Raw genomic sequence first — 22,360 nt, 5'->3', positions numbered from 1 at the left:
TATGGCATGAAATGTCCCGTTTGTACCCCCTTGTATGGCATGAAGTGCCCCGTTTGTACCCCCTTGTATGGCATGAAATGTCCCGTTTGTACCCCCTTGTATGGCATGAAGTGTCCCGTTTGTACCCCCTTGTATTTTATAAAGTGCCCCATTTGTACCCTCTTGTATGGTATAAAGTGCCCCGTTTGTACCACCTTGTATGGTATGAGGTGCCCCGTTTGTACCCCCTTGTATGGTATGAGGTGCCTCCTTGGAATATGCCAGCCGTCCCCCGTACCTCCATGTCCAGCTTGTGTCGGAGGACCAGGGCAGCACACAGATATCCGCTCCTGCCCACGAAGAGCTCGTCGGAGCCACAGTCCAGGAAGCCGAGCGGCATACACACGTCCCCCAGCTCCCGGAACCTGTCCAGCGGCTTGGTGTAGTCCGCCCGGCCCGCCGCCTTATAGATCATCGCGGCCACAGCATAGACCCCCGCCCCGCCCAGCAGGAAGGACGCCCGGGTCTCCGGGTCCAGCTCCCGGTCATAGTGCAGCACGCACGCTTCTATGATGGAGCCGGCTCGGCGGAGGTACGTGTCCCTGTGAGCACTGAACGCGGGGCACTGGGAGACATGGTACAGCATGTATGCCACCCCAGCCAGACCCCCATACAGCCCACCCTCCTGGCCGCCCTGGGCAGGCAGCTGCTGGACGATGCTGTCTATGGTCCTGATCACATCCCCCACATCACTGCCCTGGCCCGGCACCAGGCTGCCCTTGTAGTCGGAGAAGAGGTTGGGGAAACAGCGCTTGTTCTCCATCAGAGGATCCTGTATGATGGACCACCTCGGATTCCAAGGGTCCTGGGTGACAAGGACAGAGCACACAGCCGGTGATAGGCTGAGAGCCAGGACACTGCTAAACAGTAATGGAGCTGTCACAGCCTGGAGAGTATATACATGCTGGGGAAGGGAGGAGCCACACATTCATATGTAGAGGTGGGATGGATCAGCACACTATTCAAGGACGATTATCACACTGCTGCTCATATACTGGACTGATCATATACTGGACTGATCATATGCTGGACTCATATACTGGACTGATCATATACTGGACTGCTCATATGCTGGACTCATATACTGGACTGATCATATACTGGACTGTTCATATACTGGACTGATCATATACTGGACTGTTCATATACTGGACTGATCATATACTGGACTGCTCATATGCTGGACTCATATACTGGACTGATCATATACTGGACTGTTCATATACTGGACTCATATACTGGACTGATCATATACTGGACTGTTCATATACTGGACTGATCATATACTGGACTGATCATATACTGGACTGCTCATATGCTGGACTCATATACTGGACTGATCATATACTGGACTGTTCATATACTGGACTGTTCATATACTGGACTCATATAAGGGACTGCTCATATACTGGACTCATATAAGGGACTGCTCATATGCTGGACTCATATACTGGACTACTCATGTACTGGATTCATATACTGGACTGATCATATACTGGTCTCATATACTGGACTGTTCATATAATGGACTCATATACTGGACTGCTCCTATACTGGACTCATATACTGGACTGATCATATACTGGACTGTTCATATACTGGTCTCATATAGTGCACTGCTCATATACTGGACTCATATACTGGACTGCGCATATACTTGACTGCTCATATACTGGTCTCATATACTGGACTGCTCATATACTGGACTCATATACTGGACTGCGCATATACTGGACTCATATACAGGACTGCTCATATACTGGACTCATATACAGGACTGCTCATATACTGGACTCATATACAGGACTGCTCATATACTGGACTGCTCATATACTGGACTGCTCATATAATGGACTTTGCATATACTGGACTGCTAATATACTGGGCTGCCCACACCTCTCACTACGTGTTTGTAATGTACACTTTACTATCTAATCAATTACAGCCATGATCTGCCTGGGCATCATCCTCATATCACATCTGCTGATGTTCCCTCAATCAAATCTAGATTCTTTCCCGTTATTCTTTATTAATTTTTTTATGCGATTTTGAAGCTGACTGAGCGCAAGCAGATCCTTTGTTACTTATACAATATCCAAGCTGCCCACTATGAAAAGCACCGATGGTGGTCATGGTGTTCTTCATAGGTAAGCAAGTTACAGTATCGGAACCTGGCCATTGAAAGTAAATGACAGCAACCCGATTTAGCCCAAATCCAAAACTGGCCACTGAAGATTAATGACAGTAACTAATTTTGGCCCGATCTATTGGTATAATTATAATTAATCTGTGCTTATCAAAACATACTAATCCAATCTAATGCTGGTAAAGTGCACATATGTGAAAAAAGAAAAACATTTTTTTTTCAAAATATAGACAATCTTGAACATCCACTGACAGAAGTTTCTTGCTGTGTGATATTGATAAGGTTTAATCCTTCACCAAGACATCTTCCAAAAAACGACATCCAAAGTGCAAGAGATAAGTGATCTGCTTACCAGATATTAAAAAGAAAGTCAGATATCGCTTTGGCAGGATAATGCCCGCTCACATATTGATATAACAGGAGTAGTATGGTACCTCTTCCTTGTGGTTAAAGGCAGGATATAAAAAAGGAATGGAAAGCATCCATAGTGTAATAGCATCACCCCCCTGAAGATGTAACCTATGAAATGTACGTTGGCGGCGGTACCTGGTCACGTAATCTCACGCCACTTTCCGGTCCCTCTGGTTGCTGTACATGGCCGGTGGAACACACGCCATCTACGGAGGTGGATTCAGACGAGCCAGCAGCCCCAGTGCCTGGTCAGCACTTTTTAATGTAAGGAGCCATTTGGCTATTGCTTTTTATTTATTTAATCAGTATTACACTATTGATGCTTTCTATTCCTTTTTATACCTTTTTATTCATTCCATAATTATACCAAGGTGAGTCGCCTGGTAGTATTTACAAATGCTGGAAAGGGCTAGGCCACCGTATTGCTTGGGTAAAGATAATAAATGGCGAGGGAGACAAGGTTTTCTGTTAGACCAGATGAACTTCATAAAAAGGGAGTGGACCTGCCTAAAGTAGGTAAGTGGAATCTTAATTGGCAAGGCTTAAAACAGACAGAGAAATTTAGGCAGGATGCACATTTTTAGTACATTACATCTGCCGAACCAAGAGTGAAGGCCCTTGTGCCAAGTGTCTAACAGGAGTCAAGTTCTAGTCAGCAGTGTGGGGAAGTTAAGTTCAAATGTACGGGATATGTCCGCCGGTATGCAAGTACCTAGATATTTCAAAGCTGAGGTTGTCCATTTAAAGATAAAACTAGATTGCAAGGCCGATAAGAGAGTGGGGAGTATCTCCAGTCTCATGACTTCTGATTTATTAAAGTTTATCTTAAAATTGGAGAGAGAGCCATATATGTTGAACTTTCAGAGGAGGTTAGGGAGTGGTATGGTAGGGTTCGCCAGAGAGAAGAATAATTCGTCCACATAGGTCGACATTTTGTATTGGTTGTCTCCCTAGGTTAAACCATGGATGTCCGGGTTCAAGCAGATTTTATTGAGAAATGATTCAAGCGATAAAGCAAAGTGCATGGGGGACAACAGACACCACTGTCTCGTCCCATTCATAATAGGGAAGGGAGCTGAGAGCACTCCATTAGATTTAACCTGTGCTGTGGGGTTTGAGTATAGTTTGGAAGTCCATTTAATCACAGTATCTCCTAAGGCGAGGTCCACGCTCAGGAGGGAGATAGCTACCACATGAGGTTGGATCTTTTCCTTCCTTAGGGATAACGGTTATGTATGCTCGCAGAGTGTCTCTAGGGAGTACCGAGTCCTCTCCAAGGGTGTTAAATAGGTTTAGCATAAAGGGGCTTAAAATAGGGAAAAAAGTCCAATAGTGTTGAAAGGTGAATCTGTCCAGGCCCGGTGCTTTACCTGGTTTAGTTGAGCTAATGGCGTGTTACAGCTCTTATAAAGTTATTAGCGTGTTCAGTTCTTCCCAGATCTTCAGCGAGAGAGAAGGATGTGAGCAAATAATATATTCATCTATCTGATTTTGGGAGGATGGCATTGAAGGTAAGTTGTAGAGGAAAGCATAGAAGTCCCGGAAGACTTGGGAGATCTGTGTGGGCATTGTAACTTTTTGAACTCCGGAGGAGAATATGTGATGTATATACTATACGAGAGTAGTTTGTGTTCTCTGAGGGATCTAGCCACAGTCTTCCCTCTATCCTGGTATCTGGTACACACCCGTGGACCTACCGCGTGTCCTTATTGGACACGGAGGGACGATTTTCTTTAAGGGCCTCATTTGTGGAGTTTCGGTCATGCTGGCAATGGTTTACGTGTCTAACGATCACCAGGATATCTTTTGTCCATCATATTTTAAGCAAACTGTGTGATTTTCAGGAGGATCTGTTAATACTGGGAGGTGACATCAATATTTGATGCCCTCTGTAGATGCATACTCGGGCTCTTCCTCTGTCCCCGATGGCTCCCACAAGCGACTTACACAATCCATTTATAGGGCCAGACTCATTGATGTATGGCGACTACAACATTCGGGAGACAGAGATTACTCATTCTACTCTGCCCCCCACAAGGTGTACACAAAAATCGATTATTTCTTGATTCCACATAATCAATTACATGCTGTACATGAAACCTCCATTGGATCCATAACCTGGTCTGACCATGCCCCCATTTCTTTGACCTATGAGCTCTCAGACATCTCTTCCCCTGTGTCTAGATTTTGGAGGCTGAATGAAAGCCTCCTACAGGTCCCGGAGGTGCAGGAGGAGGTGAATAGAGAGTTGACCTTCTACTTTCAGATGAACAATACTCCAGAATGTGACCCAGGATAATATGGGAAGCCCATAAGCCTGTGATCCAGGGACTGCTCATTAAATATGGCTCCCGGATCAAGAAAAAATGTAACAGACAGTTGGCGGTACTATGGGCCAAACTCCATAGTGTCAAAGCCCAGCACAAACATGCCCCATTCCAACCTTAGATACTGAACTTACGTCTCTCCGTACCCAGATTAACGGTCTACTGCGCTATAGGGCTAAAACGGCACTGCAAATATGTCCCAAAATAACTTATGAGTTATTTTTATCTCAATGGACTTATCTTTTTTTTAACCTATGTAACTTTGATTAGCAAAGCCACTAGCCAATAGCAGTCCGACCTCCTTGTATAATATGAGAAGCCCTGTCTGTAACCCCTCCCCCCCCATGGTATGAGATGCCCAGTGTGTACCCTCTTGTATGGCATGAGATGCCCACTTTGTAGTCCCTTGCATGGCATAAGATGGTCAGTTTGCACTTCCTTGTATAACATAATGCCCCCTCATGGTATGAGACGCCAAGTTTGTATCCCCTTGCATGACATGTGTGCATATATGCTGTATATATATATATATATATATATATATATATATATATATATATATATATGCACACTGTAGGTAAAGTTAATCCTGTCTGATTGCCTCTTGGGGGATCAAGAAGGAATATTTCCACCTCCTGGAGCAAATTGGATAATGCTTTATTGTTTTTTTTTTCCTTCCTCTGGGTCAACTGTGGGTATAGGATTGTGTACAGTATATGGGATTGTATGATTTTTTTTTATTATGATATTTTTTGTTTTTGTTTTTTTCCTTTTATTGGTTGAACTAGATGGATTTGTGTCTTTTTTCACCAGACTAACTATGTAACAATGTAGATAAAATTGGGATATCCCCGCGCTATCATATACAGGTCTCACTATATACTAGGGGTGGGTTGCAGCAGAACACCGACAGCGGTATAAACCCTACCACTGAAAAATGTGTGACAAAAATCAAATAGGTGATGTTGCGCTCCCTTAAAATAAATAAACAACTCTCAACTGCATACAAAATTGCATACAAAGTTGCATATACCAATACTATAAATCCAACTAACGTGCCAGACCGTAGTCCGTAAATAAAGTGTCAAATGCTGAATATTAAACTAAAAATACAGTATAAAAGTGTCCAAGTGCTTGATAGAAATCACATTAAATCTAAAGTGCCTTAATAGTTACATACACAGTTACATATGACTACACAGTAATGTGAACACATCTATCGTGATCAGGAGTAGTCCGTAAATAAAGTGTCAAGTGCTACAAATTATACTTAAAATAAAAAACATTTACACAATAGGAGTGTCCAGTGTCTCCAAAAATCGCATACACCAGTGGGAATATGTCATGCACGTAAACTTATTCCTCAAAAAACGTTGCAAACTGTATTGATAATAACATAAACGTGAATCACACAGTGCAATTAAAATATATAAACTAAAGAAGAGAAGAACAACAGTCTCTTAGACAGCATATAAAGTGCCACGTGCTTCATAAAGTGCTTCTCCAGGTATACGGTGCCAAATAAACCAGTGTGTACACACTCTTGTGCCTCTTCAGTGTTCCACACGCATCAAGTGAAATGGCCCCTTACCTTACTGCTGTAAGGCAAACAGCAGAAAACAGGGATCTCAGGCTATCCAGGTGGTGTACCCCTACTTCTGGGTTATGGATACTGTCCCCACATCAGTTATTACAAATGGCAGGATCTCATAAAAACAAGAAAGGGGAGGGCTCCAATGGTGAATTACGTAAACACTTTTATTAGTTTGAGTTATAATAAAAGTGTTTACGTACTTCACCATTGGATGTGATTTCTATCAAACACTTTTATACTGTATTTTTAGTTTAATATTCAGCATTTGACACTTTATTTACGGACTACGGTCTGGCACGTTAGTTGGATTTATAGTATTGGTATATGCAACTTTGTATGCAATTTTGTATGCAGTTGAGAGTTTATTTATTTTAAGGGAGCGCAACATCACTTATTTGATTTATGTAACAATGTAATATGTAAACTACTCTGTGGCAATCTCACCAGAAGTGGGAGTGGAGGGGGGCAGGAGGAGGGCAGAACTTCCCCCTTTTGGTTGAAGTTCCACTAAAAGATTTTTTTCTGTTCAAATGTATACATTTAGGGAAACATCAGAATAGACAGATACCACCATATGGCTAGATCATGCCCTGCTTTTCCAGCTTTCCCACTAGGTGAGAATAATGCCCCTTTCCTGAAGTTTCCCAGGAAATTCAACATCACCCATCCCAGGGGGCTTTGGGGCAGTGTCCAGCTGTGCAGCTGTTTAGGAGTTCGGGTAAAAACGATACATACTGACAGATATCAATTGAATCATACGCACAAGGCATATAATAGCTCTATGCCTTTCGTGCCTTTCGTGGATTGATCCACTCTTCAGGAGCATGCACAATAAAATATAATAGGAGTTGCTGTATGGTCTGAACCTACCCAAGGAAAAAAGAAAAGTTGTAAGAAATAAAATAAAGCCAAGTATAAAAACCCACTCTCTACCATACTTACAAGGTTGACTATATAATAAAAAAAAAGTGTGGCACTGTAGATCGGGGACCCCCAAAGGGGGGAAACTGCAACGGGAGCTGAGGTGGTGTGAGGGGATCTCCTTCAAAGTCCCAATCCCCTTTCCCCTCTTTTTCTGACCTGTGATCTGTTTGCTTGTAATTAGTGTGTGCATATATAAAAGGTCAGTGAGTTTCTGGACTCCCGACAGACCCTTGCATCTTTCATCCAGTGCTGCACTGACATTCCTGGATACGGAATCATGGGAAAAGCAAAAGAATTATCAAATGAACAGGTAGTTGAACTGTATAAGACAGGGAAGGGATATAAAAAGATATCCAAGGAATTGAGAATCAGCAGTGTTCAAACTCTAATCAAACAGTGGAAAATGAGGGGTTCTGTTGAAACCAAACCACGGTCAGGTAGACCAACTAAAATTTCAGCCACAACTGCCAGGAAAATATTTCAGGATACAAAGAAAAACCCACAAATAACTTCAGGTGAAATACAGGACTCTGAAAACATGGGGTGAGGCTGTTTCAAGACGCACAACAAGGAGGCACTTAAAGAAAGATGGGCTGCATGGTAAAGTCACCAGAAAAAAGCCATTACTACACAAATGCCACAAAGTATCCCAATTACAATATGCCAAACAGCACAGAGACAAGCCGCAAACCTTCTGGCACAAAGTCATTTGGAGTGATAAGACCAAAATTTTGCTTTTTGGCCGCAACCATAAACGCTTCATTTGGAAAGGAGTCAACAAGGCCTATGATTAAAGGTGCACCATTCCTACTGTTATACACGAAGGTAGATCGCTGATGTTTTGGGGATGTGTGAGCTACAAAGACACATGAAATTTGGTCAAAATTGATGGCAAAATTAATGCAGTATGTTATCAAAAAATACTAGAGGAACATTTGCATTCATCAGCCAGAAATCTACATATGGGAATTTGGGGGGCAGCAGGGGGTAAGAATTCTTCTAGGAGGGGAAATTTAGGGGTATGTGCAGCCCTCTGGGACATGTGAGGTGTCCCAGAAGCTTGTGGGTGGGGAGGAGGAGAACATGAGGTGGATCACCGCAGCAATCTGACTGTAAGTGGAAGCAGGTACCTGTCAAAACCAGGTACCCGCTCCTGCTCCCCTAAAATAGTGACAAAAACAGAAGAGGTGAGGGGGTCATAAAGTGGAACTTACCCTTTAGGATGAAGATCAGCTTTAGGAAACCCCATCTTAACTATTTAGCTCCCTGTCATTCATGCTAAAATATACAAGGAAGGGTGCAGTACGTTTGAGAAACCTGTATTTTGAAAAGAGCTGTGTTCTTTTCTGTGTAGCACTACCCCCAGAGGAGCCTCTGAAATGTTTTGTGATTTCTCTGCACACCTGAAGATGACACACCTCGTTCACCCAGCATGTACTGACACACCTTGTGATATTTCAAATCATTTTTTAGCCTAAAAGAAAAAAGCATTAGCAAGGGTATGTACACAAGACAAGAACATTACTCTGAGAAGTATGGTTAGACACCTACAGTATTCTGAATAACAATAGGCAACAGTATACAGTATAAAGATATTACTAACTTGTTGAAACAGTCACTGTTTTGTCACACTGGCCAGTGAATGATGAAAAAATATGTTGGCCAGCAAAGTTGGGGCCCTTGAAGGAAGCACAACAGTTCCAAGTAGACACCAGATATATTTGCACAATGTTAGCCTCTTACCAGTCCCAGGGCACCCTCTTCTGGGTCTCCAGACATGTGCTCTGATTCAGTAGAAGCCCAGTTCATGTCAGACAAGGATAGAAGTTGCTGTTATCTCTCTTTCGATCCTGCTGAGACAGTCCCTCTTTTCGTTCCTCACAATTTGTGGGAGTGCTCTCTAGTACAGTCTCATCATGCCAGATATCCAAATTACACATCAAACTGCGTGATGGTCAGCTATGGCAGAGTTCTATTCAGTCAGCAGCCCAATCTTTTTCCATACCTCTCCAGCTTTAAGACTGACACTGTTCATAAAAGTTGTTACAGTCACATTAGTTGTAAACTATCTATGTTACGAGTTTTAGAAGGTGATACAAATGAATCACAGTATTCTTTGTACACCATTGTGTCAGCTGAGGTACTAAATTGCATTTTCTGGATATATAAACCATATAGCATTGTTCAACCACTCTCAGGGTGCCACAGGCTCTCAAGAGTGGTTACCAGCATGTAAAACACTGCAATAATAGTGGTTTTATGCAATATTATTAAATAAAAAGTTAGCCCACCCACTCTTCAAGGTGCATGGTAAAGTCCAGGTCATCCTACATTGGGATGGACTGTGCCAGCTGTGAAGTATGAACCATAGGAATGAAACATACAAGCTGTCAAACAAATACTGAATGAGCAGTGAATAAATGTAAAAAACAGCAACAGTGGCCTTCGCACTACTATATATAGAAAACATGTATTTATTTATTTACTTTTTAGAGGTATACCATTGCATAGGATCACTATCTATTTATTTAGTGAATAAATGTAGCTTCCACCAATGGGCAGGTACTTCAAAATGTGCTGTCTTATGCTTAGGGCTCAACATATATGTTGCCTTCTGGCCATGCAAACTTTGTACAACTTTACAGTAGATCTACAAAGTCTATGTAATATGAAGACCTACCTGTCTCCCAGTAACAATTGGTATCCAAAGCAGGTCCTTACACTATATAGTGGGTTGGAGAGTTAAAGGAGATTGCACAATCAAATTGTAATGTGTGGTCAGGCCATCTATGCACTTCATCCTCTATGTGGACTTGGATTTTGCTGTGTTTACTTGAGAGCATTAATGAATCACTAAATGCTTTCAACTGGAATTATAATTTAAAGTAAATCTATAGTGCCGTTTCAAGTTTTTAGGTTGTATTTATTACAGCTTCCTCCTGTCACTGGTTACTTGCACACACCATGTCCCCTGATGTCACCATAAGCAAAGGGGCGTGATAGTAGTGATGTCACTGTCCAAATATTAGGCCACCGGGGAAGCAGAACACTATCTATTTATTTAGTGAATAAATGTAGCTTCCACCAATGGGCAGGTACTTCAAAATGTGCTGTCTTATGCTTAGGGCTCAACATATATGTTGCCTTCTGGCCATGCAAACTTTGTACAACTTTACAGTAGATCTACAAAGTCTATGTAATATGAAGACCTACCTGTCTCCCAGTAACAATTGGTATCCAAAGCAGGTCCTTACACTATATAGTGGGTTGGAGAGTTAAAGGAGATTGCACAATCAAATTGTAATGTGTGGTCAGGCCATCTATGCACTTCATCCTCTATGTGGACTTGGATCTTTGGACTTGGATTTTGCTGTGTTTACTTGAGAGCATTAATGAATCACTAAATGCTTTCAACTGGAATTATAATTTAAAGTAAATCTATAGTGCCGTTTCAAGTTTTTAGGTTGTATTTATTACAGCTTCCTCCTGTCACTGGTTACTTGCACACACCATGTCCCCTGATGTCACCATAAGCAAAGGGGCGTGATAGTAGTGATGTCACTGTCCAAATATTAGGCCACCGGGGAAGCAGAACATAACTGTTTTAGGCACCGCTACTACAGTGATCACCACTGTCTTCTTGGTCTTGTGCCAAGTAGTTGCCCTTCTACATAGTGAATTCAGGGGCAAATTTGACTATGCAATAAAATCCATACCTGCAATTCAGCTTTAAGTATGTGCAAAATATCAACAATTAGTAATAAGCTCTAAAACAAACCCACAATCATCTCTGTAGCTGTAGGCACTGTCAAAGTTCCCAGCAGACACAATACAGGCATTATGTCATTTTCTCAGCAGCTTACCCTGCTCTTCCCTCCGAGAGAACCTATTCTATGTTCACCAACTAAATGAATTGTAGAGTTCACCAAGGACTGTAGATCCCTGTTTATATGGCTTGCTTGACAAACAATACATTGTACTGAATGCAACATGCTTTCTTCCTTGGATATCCACCAAAGCCTTCTGATGGACATACGTAGTAAGTTATCACTGTATTCAATGTAGTTCTGCTGTATTGCATCTCCAGAGACCAAAGCATTTCGAAACAACAGAGAGACTTTTAAAAATGATAGTCTGTGCAACACCTATGAAAGCAGGTGTCCCAACAAAACAATGGAGAAATTGTGCCACTTAAATTATTTAACATATGTCAACTCATGTACCCAGCTTCACTATTATTTTATATGGTGCTATTCCACATTTGTGTGATGAGCTGACCATCACTGTCCATTTTTCAATGCATCAACATATGTTATAGAGCCTATATATGACAATGGCAGTGATTGTTTACAACACGTGAAAACGTGTACAGAATGGTGGGAATCCAACCTAAAAGCAACTATTGATGGATATTTCTAAATTCAAGAGTAGTTAGAAAAGATGTTGTTCTCCACAATAGGTGATTCTGGTTTATGATATAGATTGGGAAGTAATATTGAATATTTCTTATTGCTCTGGGTTATGTCACTGTTTTTCCAGTTGCAGTAGTTCTTATAAATGTCATCTACTGTCATTTTTTTTCAAGTCCTCTAATCCATTTTGAAAGCTACTGAGTCTCTTCTGTCAGGGCAGCTCAGGGATTTATTAATAAAAGCATGAAAAAACATTTTATACAGCAAGGCCAGTAAATTAATAAACAAGCATCCCATCTTTTCAATTACAAACTGAGTACAGATAAATTCTGTACTGATATAACACGGATGTGTCAAAGCATGAGGCTAAGCGCCTTTTGTTTTATATGTAAATAAAAATCCATTTTCCAGGCAGGAATCAATGAGCATTTATTATAAATTCATTGCATTTTGTAAAATGGTAAAATTGTAATTTTTATTATCTAAGATCCTATATAATGATGCTGGAATGCTGTATTCATTGCACACAATGAGAATAAAGCTTTCTTGCTCCCTAGCAACATGCATGTCGATTTAGTCTATCTACTACCTGCCCACATATTCAACTTATGATTACTGTCACCCGTAATCCGAAGAGCTAAAAAAAAAAACACCCTAACATATGTTCCTCAAGCCTGCCAGTTAGCTTGGGCACCCGGTTTTGTAAATACAGTTTAGGATAGGTGATAAAAAAAAATAAAAAAATTAGGAAGTACTGTATATTATTCTTTTTTATTTGAAAGCTTTTTGTAAAAAAATAAAAAGATGTCCCTCCATTATTAAAATGTATATCAAGTTAAAACTGTTTTTATCGGGTTTATAAAAAATAGAGAAGGATTAGAAAGACCGTCAGTCAGTTTTTACTTCTATTCCTGCAAGGCACATGAATCATTTTTTTTTTTTAGTAGAATGGGGTGCAGGGGACTGGGCCAAGTTTATGGACACACAGAGCCTGGCTTGGGAGTAAGCCTGTCTGTGTACCCCCATAGCACACAGCTTGCTTTGGGGGCACACTCAAAAGAGGAGGAGCAGAGAGCGTCAGTGAGAAACCTCAGAAGAAGAGGCAAAGGGCTGCTCTGTGCAATATACTTACACAGAGCAGGTAAGTACAACACCTTTTTTTATTTATTAAAAGGTAACAGCCTTTAGTATAACTTTAATTTTTTTCCTGCTCGATATCTAAAAAAAATAAAAAAAATAAAAAAAAAAGTTTGTGCTTGAAATACACAATAATGGCTAATAATGTACAATTCACAATAACTTGACATCTTCTGACCTCAAAGTTGTGATAACATGCACCTTTGGCAACCAGAGACATATCACTCATGAAGGTTTCCAACTTACTGGATTTCTCCCTGCAAGAAGGGAGAATTTTTGGTGCGTGAATCACTGCTGTGCTGCTGCCACTACTGGCCAAAGGTGGCGGTCATCCAGATAGGTGTATCAATCTGCCCATCTTTGGACATAACTTGTCATTAGGCCAAGCCCATACTTTACACGATTTAGGTGGGGCAATGCACATTACATGCATTGCAGTGCCATTCATTTTGAATAGCACCCAATGCACAAAGATTCAGATTCAGAATACTTTATTAATCCCAAGGGAATTATTAAAATACACTACAAAGTCAATTTCAATGTAAGGGGTATTCTTTTTGACTTTGTGATCTGTGGCTTGAGTTCTGTTCAAAAAATAAATACAATATATATATATATATATATATATATATATATATATATATATGTATATGTGTATATATATATATATATATATATATATATATATATATATGTGTATATGTATATATATATATGTGTATATGTATATATATATATATGTATATATATATATATATATTATTTTTTGGGGGGGGGGGGCTCCCACTTACATCTCTTCTTCCTTCTGCTTTCCAAACAGTCTACACTAGTCTCCTGGAACCCCCAGAGCTTCTGCCACAATTCTGGCCCCATTTTGTATGTATTTATTCTATATTTTACAATTCCTCTTATTCTATGCACTGAGTATAATCAGGGCCGTTTTATAGGCATCATGGGCCCCTGGGTAAAGTAATGCTCTGGGGCCCCACAATGGAGACAGCGCAGGTAAACAGACATCAAGTAGGTAGGAGGCAGACAAGCGGAGCTTCCCCTTTTGGGTGGATCTCTGCTTTAACTACATGAACAATCATTCTGTACAGCAAATAAACAGATATCCCCCCAGCACTGTGACCCCTCTACACCCTAGATATACCCCCAGAAATGTGACCCCTCTATACCATAGATATGCCCCCAGCACTGTGACCCCTCTACACCCTAGATATGTCCCCAGCACTGTGACCCCTCTACACCCTAGATATTCCCCCCAGCACACTAAACCATCTCTGCACCCCACATATCCACCCAGCACTCTGACCCCTCTACACCCCAGATATCCCCCAATCTGATCCCTCTCTGCACCCCGCATATCCCCCCCCCAGCACTTTGACCCCTCTACACCCTAGATATTCCCCCAGCACTCTGATCCCTCTCTGCACCCCAGATATCCCCCCAGCACCCTGACCCCTCTACACCCCAGATATCCCCCCAGCACTCACCTATACCAATCAAGTCATGCAGGCAGAGGAGGGAGCATCCCTCTGGGCATTACAAGCCCTTCAGTGCAAACAGTGTTGGACAGCTGGGCTCACCATGCTACCATCCACAATGCCACTTCCGCAGGCGGGCTCTCAGTGCTGCCGACTCAGCAGCTCCCACTCCAGCTCCTACCCCGCGGCCTCCGAGTCCCAAGCATTCAAGCTGCATGGAGTGGGGTCAGAGCATCCCTGGCACTCCGGCCCCACTGCTTCCTGCTGGCTGTGAAATAGGTATCATTCTGTACAGCACGGCGCACCGCTGCCAGCCTGTGTCCCCTGATGCCCCCAATGCAGCTGGGGCCCCTGGGCAGTGCCCAAGTGTGCCCTCTCATTAAGACGGCCCCTATTCTAGAAATCTATTCTGTATGCATGAATGTTATAAGAGATGACACTTCTCTTGTTCTGTATGATTGGTATAATCTGTTCTTATTTTGTATGTATGAACAATACACATTACCACTGCTCTTTTTCTGTATGATTGGTGTCTGTTCTAATTCTGCATTCAGAATGCAAAGCACAGCATCTCTTCTCTTATGCCGCGTACACACGATCAGAATTTTGGCCAGCAAAAGACAGATGAGAGCTTTTCATTGGAAAATGAGACTGTGTGTATGCTCCATCAGAATTTAGCTGGCCAAATTCCCGCCAGCAAAAATTTGAGAGCATGTTCTCAATTTTTCTGACAGAAAACATTTCTATCGGAAATTCTGATCGTGTGTATGCAATTCCGACGCGCAAAAACTTACGCATGCTCAGATTCAACTACGAGATGGAAGCTAATGGCTACTGGGTATTGAACTTCCTTTTTCTAGTCCCGTCGTACGTGTTGTACGTCACCGCGTTCTTGACGGTCAGAATTTGGTGTGACCGTGTGTATGCAAGACAGCTTGAGTGAAATCCTGTCGGAATTCTGTCGGGAAAACCATCCAAACCAAAATTCCATGTTTGCATGCGGCATTAGGCCTCATGCACACAGGCTTAAAAAAAAAGGCTGCTTTTACAAGCATACAGCAATTTTTTATATAGGCCTCTCAATGCAGTTCTATGTTATCCTATTTGGCCATGCAATCAGACCTTTAGATAAGTATTTTAGATCTTTACCCTCCTTGTGTATGGTGATTATGGTGGATTCCATCATTGATGAGGGGAGCTCTCCCTTTATCAATGACCAATTCAATACCCTCAACAGCTCGGTAAGCAGTACCTTCCTGTACTGCCGATATATCTCGGTCGGGAGTCCGTCTGGGACCGGGGATTTCTGTTGCGCCATCTCAATAGTGACCCTTTGTATTTCCTCTATCGTTATAGGTCTGTCTAACTAGTTCTATCTGTCTCATTAAGACAGGGGAAATTCAGATTCCTGAGAAAGCTGTCCATTCCATTCCCCATTTCCTCCTGTTGCGATCTATACAAGTCCTCATAATATTCTTTAAACTTGCCTGCTATTTCTGGCGTATATGAGGATACCCTTCCATCTCCTATAGTGATCGTGGGTATAGCGGATGGGGGGGAGTTCACCCTGACTAATTGTGCCAGCATACGTCCCACACTTTCCCCCTCTCCAAAGGCAAATTGTTTCTGGAAGAGATGTTTATTCTCTATTTTTCTAAGGGTCATTAATTGATAATTTTATTGTTCTTCTATCCATTTCCTAAGTCTATCCGGTGTTGGGTCGTTGATATACTGTTCTTCTGCTGTAGTTACCCTCTCCCCTATTAGTCTCTCCCAGTCCTTAGTCTGTTTTTTCATTTTTGAGATTTGTTGGATCGTTATGCCTCTTAGGAAAGCCTTCAGACTATACTATTCCTACCGAGGCAGTACCTCTATTCAAATCGAGAAACTCCCCCATTGATACCAATATCTCATTCGAAAACCCAAAAATGGGTTTATCCTCCACTCCCCAGGATGGTTAAGCTCGCCTAGCTCTAGTGATATTGTCACTGGGGAATGGTCCGACAGACCCCTTGGTCTGTAGTTCACATTCTTTATGATAGACATAATTTCCTCATGAATTTGCAAGGAGAGTTTCTCTTGGTCTTTATCTTTTTGCATTTTCTGTTGGAATTACAGGATTGTGGGGTAGTTAGATAGGGCCACCTAAAACAGAAGAACGCCCTGTCAAGATTACCTTACTGGACACAGAACCTGTTCTAGGGAAAGATTACACCTCAGCGGCTCATACCACTAGGTGAAGTGAGTCGATGCAAATAACATTGTTTTACTTAAGAAAAAAAAAGGTTTTAAAAGTTTTAAGGTTTAGGGGAGAGGGCTTCATTGAGATTGGGATGGAACCCTGCCTTCTAATGAGTCTGTGTGCAACTTATTGCTTGTATGTTTTTTTTTTCTTCTTCTCTTTTAGGATTCACCAAAGAGCATCTATCAAACTGCCAGAGAGTGGGTGGTTTAGGTAGATAGGTTTTGGGTTGTAATCTTTATGTATGATAACTCTGTGTCACTAAACAATGTTTCTCATAATACTTAAAGTTTATTGTTCCTTCCCTTTCCCCATTCCTGCCCCGAAGTTCAGGTACTCTGTTTTCCTTTTTACTAGAGCTAGTTTTTGTTGTCTCTGGGTTTTTCCTGTCCTTCCCAGATGATCATCTAAATTGGCAGGGGGAGTGTGTAGCACCGGCTCCTGAAGAGCATGCGCTATGTTTTTTTTTTTTTCAATTTAAGATTACACCTGAACTGCAGTTTGGTTTAGGTAAAATTGTTTAAATTTGGACCTCAACATCAGTCTGACTGGACTATGGGATGTTCAACCTGGCCACAGGAGACACTGTCTCTTCTGGCAGGCATTGAACTACAGTCTGGTTGGGTGCTTTAAGATTACTCTTTTTCGGAGCCTGCCCAGTGGGAGTGGCACTCTTGCTGTGCTTTCTGGGAGAGGGCACTTAAGATGCGGATGTCAAGCGGTTTGGGGTTCCAGTCCAGAAGGATGTGCTGACTTTATGGTCCTGGTCCTTCTGACCAGCCCCCAGGAAGGCTATGGCCTGGGGTGCGGATCCACCCGACTTGTTGTCTCGGGCTGGCTAGCCCGAGGCAAGGAAACTAAAGGAGGATTCTGAGGTGTTTGGGTGCCGTCACCAGTTTGGGAGAGACCCAGTGACTCCATAGCTATCCAGGGGAGGATTCTTCAGAAGAAGGCCACGTACGGGTTGGTTTCTTAGAAAGAGCCTGGAGGAGCTGAAGTACCTAAGAGAATCCGGTCTTGTGGATATCGCCAAGCTGGATGAAAGATCCAGGTATTACACGAGTGTTCTACAAGTTTAGTTTTTCTACATGTTCTACAACAATGTCTGTGGCAGAGACTTATTCTTGTATGTTCTACAACGTCTGTGGCAGAGACTTGTTCCTGAATTAAGCATCTTGTTGGTTGCTAGACCTTGTGAGAGAGGGACTATCCAACCCGAGTGAACATCCAGTTGTGAATGGCTATTCTCTGGATGCAGTCAAAGTAAGCAAGTCCTTCTTTACACTTTGACACTAAGAGTACCTGAACTTTCTTCCTAACCCTCTGATCCCAATTTAACAGACTGTTCGTTGTCTACGTTTTGCAAATAAAAATCCCTTTATGCGGATTCTATCGACAGTCTCTCAAGTTACTGGGCCATCTACCACAGGAACCCCTAGACACAGATCGAGGAGGAGAATGTAACGGTAATGTCAATTCAAACCAGCAGCTCCTTTGGGGGTTAGTGCTACATAAATATGCTGGTAATTGTAGGGCAGCACAGGTACTCTGGTCTTGCTGCTCCAGTTTCCTCCCATTGTCCAAATACATGTTAGTAGGTTAATTGGCTCCTGTCTAAATTGGTTATAGTATATGTATGTACACATGTGATGTAGAGACCTTAGATTGCAAGCTCCTAGAAGGCTGGGACTAATGTGAATGTACAATGTACATAAGTTGTCAGTACTATATAAATAGTTGTATTGAATAAGTGATAAAAGTGCAAACTTTATGAACCATGGATTTCTGGGGCATATTTTTAAAGCAGTAAATGGGACCAAATATTCACTGCAGGTAAATTTTCCTGACGTGTGTGTGTTTTAAATAACGTGACATGTTTAACCACCTGTAAATGTTGGGTGAATGTCACATTCCCTGCTTTATAAATATGCCCCATAGTCTTTTCAATAAAACTTTAGTTCCAGGCCACATGACTTACGTCTGCACAGTATTTTTCTGAAATTAGAAATTGCAGAAGCGTTTTGAGGTTCAGCTTAAAGGATTACAGGCAATGCTTGATATAAAATCATCATGAAGAGATTGCAGCTCCGGCTTCTTATATGTACAATCAAGATTTGGAATTATTATGCATATTTCTTACAAAACTCCGTTTTCAGTGCCTCAGAAATAAGTACATTACTTCATTGCACATAAAGTACAAAAACAAGCAAGATATGCTTGTCTGTTCATCTACTAGATATACTAAATGTTGCAAATTTTGAATATAAGATATAATTCTTGCCAATGTGGTCTTATTTTCATTTTCTTTTTATGTTTCTATGACATGTTGCTTTATGAAGAAGTTTCCTAGACATTAGCAACTTGCCGGACAAAATACGTTTTTTGTGAAATGGTAGGGGTACATTTGTGCCCCATTACCAATTCACACAAGGGGGGCCGGGAGCTGGGGTCCCCTTGTTAAAGGGAGCTTCCAGATTCTGATAAGCCCCCTGCCTGCAGACCCCTACAACCACCGGGAAAGGGTTGTGGGGATGAGGCCCTTCTCCCCATCAACATGGAGACAAGGTGCTTTGGGGGGGTGCTACCCCAAAGCACCCTCCCAATGTTGAGGTCATGTGGCCTGGTACGGTTCAGGAGGGGGGCGCTCTCTCGTTCCCCCTCTTTACCTGTGGCCTGCCAGGTTGCGTGCTCGGATAAGGGTCTGGTATGGATTTTTGGGGGGACCCCACACCATTTTATTTTAGCGTGGGGTTCCCCTTAAAATCCATACCAGACCCTCAGGTCTTTGAGGGGGACCCCACACCATTTTTTTATTTTGTTGTGGGGTTCCCCTAATATCCATATGGAATTTAGGGGGACCCCCACACATTTTTTTTTATTTTGGTTTGGGGTTCCCCTTAATATCCATATGGAATTTAGGGGGACCCCACACATTTTTTTTTGTAATTTTGCTGTCAGACTGTTCTAAACACGGGAAACATGTGCCTCTTTACAGGCATACTGTAGACACCCCCCAGGTTTAAAGTAATATTACACTTTTATTGTTTCACTTTAAGCAATTAAAATCACTGCTCCCGAATAAACAAACGTTTTTAAAACTTTTTTTGCATTGATACATGTCCCCTGGGGCAGGACCCGGGTCCCCAAACACTTTTTATGATGATACCATGCATATAACCCTTTAAAATTAGCGCTTTTGATTTCTTACATAGACTTTTAAAGGGTGTTGCGCGGCTTTCGAATTTGCCGCGAACACCCAAAATTGTTCGGTGTTCGGCGAACAGGCAATGTTCGAGTCAAACTCATGTTCATAAAGCCAATCCCTACTGGACAGCAGAAGGGGAAGCACCAGACTAATAATCCCTGTCTATGAGCTTTGCCTGTGGACTTCAAGAGTTTAAAATGGTTATAAAGTCTGAAGGTTTTTTACATTCAACGCACCAGGGCAAAACCTCCAGTTTGTATGGGGCCTAAGGATGGTAGATAGTTGCTTCCTCCATTATGTTTTATCTCTCTATCCTACAAATATCTACTAGACCAGAACCTTGGGGTTTCAAGGTTGTGGAAGAGGCACACGTCCCTACAGTCACCCCCACCCTATTTATTTGCATGGTATATGGCACACAGCTTTTTATATCCAGCACATAACAGCATGATTGCTACACTGCACTGGATACATCCTATCCATGATTAAAATAGTCAAGGACAGCAATTCCATATTGATTAGTCAATCTTTTCTCTGTTCTATATACAGTATGAAGGACAGTGAAGGTCTACGCTTGATGTGGATTTATTTATTTTCACTTGGATCTTAATTGGGAAATGTAATCAGTCTTGTGGCATATCATTTCTTAAAGGGAATTTACAAACTGATGCAGCTAATTCTTTGCAAATGTGATTTACACTCTACCTCTGACAATTAAGTGTTTGTGTTCTATACATTCAGAAGGATATTAAACAGTCTTGCCATATTTCCCAGAAGAGCACAGAGTAATAATAGCAAAAAAGTGGAGACAGTTTTCTTTATGCAGTAAGTTTTCATCACAGCCAAACATATAGGGGGCAGTCAGCGACATTTATAACATTAAAGTGACCCTGTCAGGATATGCAGCAAACTCAGCTAAGCCTAGCCTGTAAAAGGAGGAGGTAAATGCTTACCTTTTCGGCAGCCCGTGTCTTACAACCCTATTGCATTGCTGATCTCTGGCTGCTGCAGGTATCAGACACTTGCATTGGTGACAAATACTTCTTCTCTTGCCATGTGCTGTGGTTCCTTCAGCCTGCTCTTACATCCTGGCTGTAGTGATGTACCAAGAAAAGCTTACTGCCAGCTTTGAAAAATTGAATCCATGTCAAGCTATAAAAGTTTTGTACTTATAAGGGAAACTATCATTTATGCCGCGTACACATGATCAGACTTTCCGGCAGGCGGACCACAATCCGTCGGACAATTCGATCGTGTGTGGGCTCCAGCGGACTTCTTTTCCAAAAGTCCGACGGACCTGGAAATAAAACATGTTTCAAATCTATCCAATGGACTCAAGTCCGACAGACTAAAAATCGGGAAAACCGTTCGTCTGTGTGCTGGTCCGACGGACCAGATACGACGCAAGGGCAGCTATTGGCTACTGGCTATTGAACTTCCTTGTTTAGTCCCGTTTACGTCATCAAGTTCAAAATGAATGGACTTTCAAACAAACTTAGTCCAAGTGGCCAAGTTCGTTCAAAAAGTCCGTCAGACCCCTGCCGAAAGTCCATCAGGAAGACCGTTGGACCTAGTCCGTCGAAAAGTCTGGTCGTGTGTATGCAGCATTAGAGACACTTGAAGGCTTTCATTAGTCTTATTTCCAGCCTATCCCCTTTACTCTCTCGCTTTAAAGCAAAACTTCAGGCACAATTGTAATTTAAACACTCAATAGCCAAAAGAGATATAAATGGATTTTGTATGCACCAAATGCAACAGTGACATCATAACTGGGCTGCACATAGTATGTGCAGAGAACAAAGCTGTGGGAGAAACCCAACAGACACACTTACTACAGAATGCCTGTAGAAAACTACAGGAGGGGGTGGAGACAAAACCAGTCACCCAGCACAAGGAGAGACAATGCCAAAGACTGGTGTTTATTACAGGAAGCTCCTGCACAAATGTAAAGTGTTACACTGGATTAGTGAACAGATCGATAGGAAATACACAACGCACATCAAACTTCAAATAAGAATATACGTCTCTTGTATTTAGATAATATTTGCTTATCCTGGAGTTCAGTCTTGCTTTAAAACTGTGTCGCTTACCTGGGACAAGCATGCAAATAAGGATGTCTGATATTACGTTGACTTTGAAACTATGCACATTTGTCTAGGTCAGTGACTCAATACTTACTGGATCTAGTTGGTCAGGTTGTTTGCCATACAACTAGCCTTTTTCAGAAGGGGGTTGGTAATGGCAACCTTTGAGTGGTTCTTTAGGAAGCAACCTTAGAGTGGTTCTTCGGGAAAGGTTTCACCTGAGCGTATTGGAATTGCAGGCAGAATTACAGAATTCTGCCTGTGATTCCAGAATCACAACAAAGCGCAGGATACGGTTGCAGTGCCATTATTTCTTAATAGCACCTCAAACATGGTGTAATTTTGCCGCAAT

General features: G+C 42.0%; 1 protein-coding gene across 1 annotated transcript in view; it reads right to left on the bottom strand.

The window, feature by feature from the left end:
- LANCL3 (LanC like family member 3) overlaps positions 1 to 912 on the bottom strand; it is a 67,014-nt gene extending 66,102 nt beyond the window's left edge. Inside the window, exon 1 of the mRNA XM_077482579.1 lies at positions 278 to 912. Within this exon, the coding sequence (XP_077338705.1) occupies positions 278 to 802 (525 nt within the window). The 5' untranslated portion in view covers positions 803 to 912. The remainder of the gene's footprint in view (positions 1 to 277) is intronic.
- Between the last annotated feature and the right edge of the window lie 21,448 nt (positions 913 to 22,360).

This window comes from Lithobates pipiens, unplaced genomic scaffold, assembly GCF_037356315.1.
Source record: "Lithobates pipiens isolate NorthernLeopardFrog02 unplaced genomic scaffold, aLitPip1_a1.2 Scaffold_16, whole genome shotgun sequence".
Taxonomy (NCBI): Eukaryota; Metazoa; Chordata; class Amphibia; order Anura; family Ranidae; genus Lithobates; species Lithobates pipiens.
The sequence above is the reverse complement of the archived record's forward strand: the minus strand, read 5'-3'. Positions and strand labels throughout refer to the sequence as shown.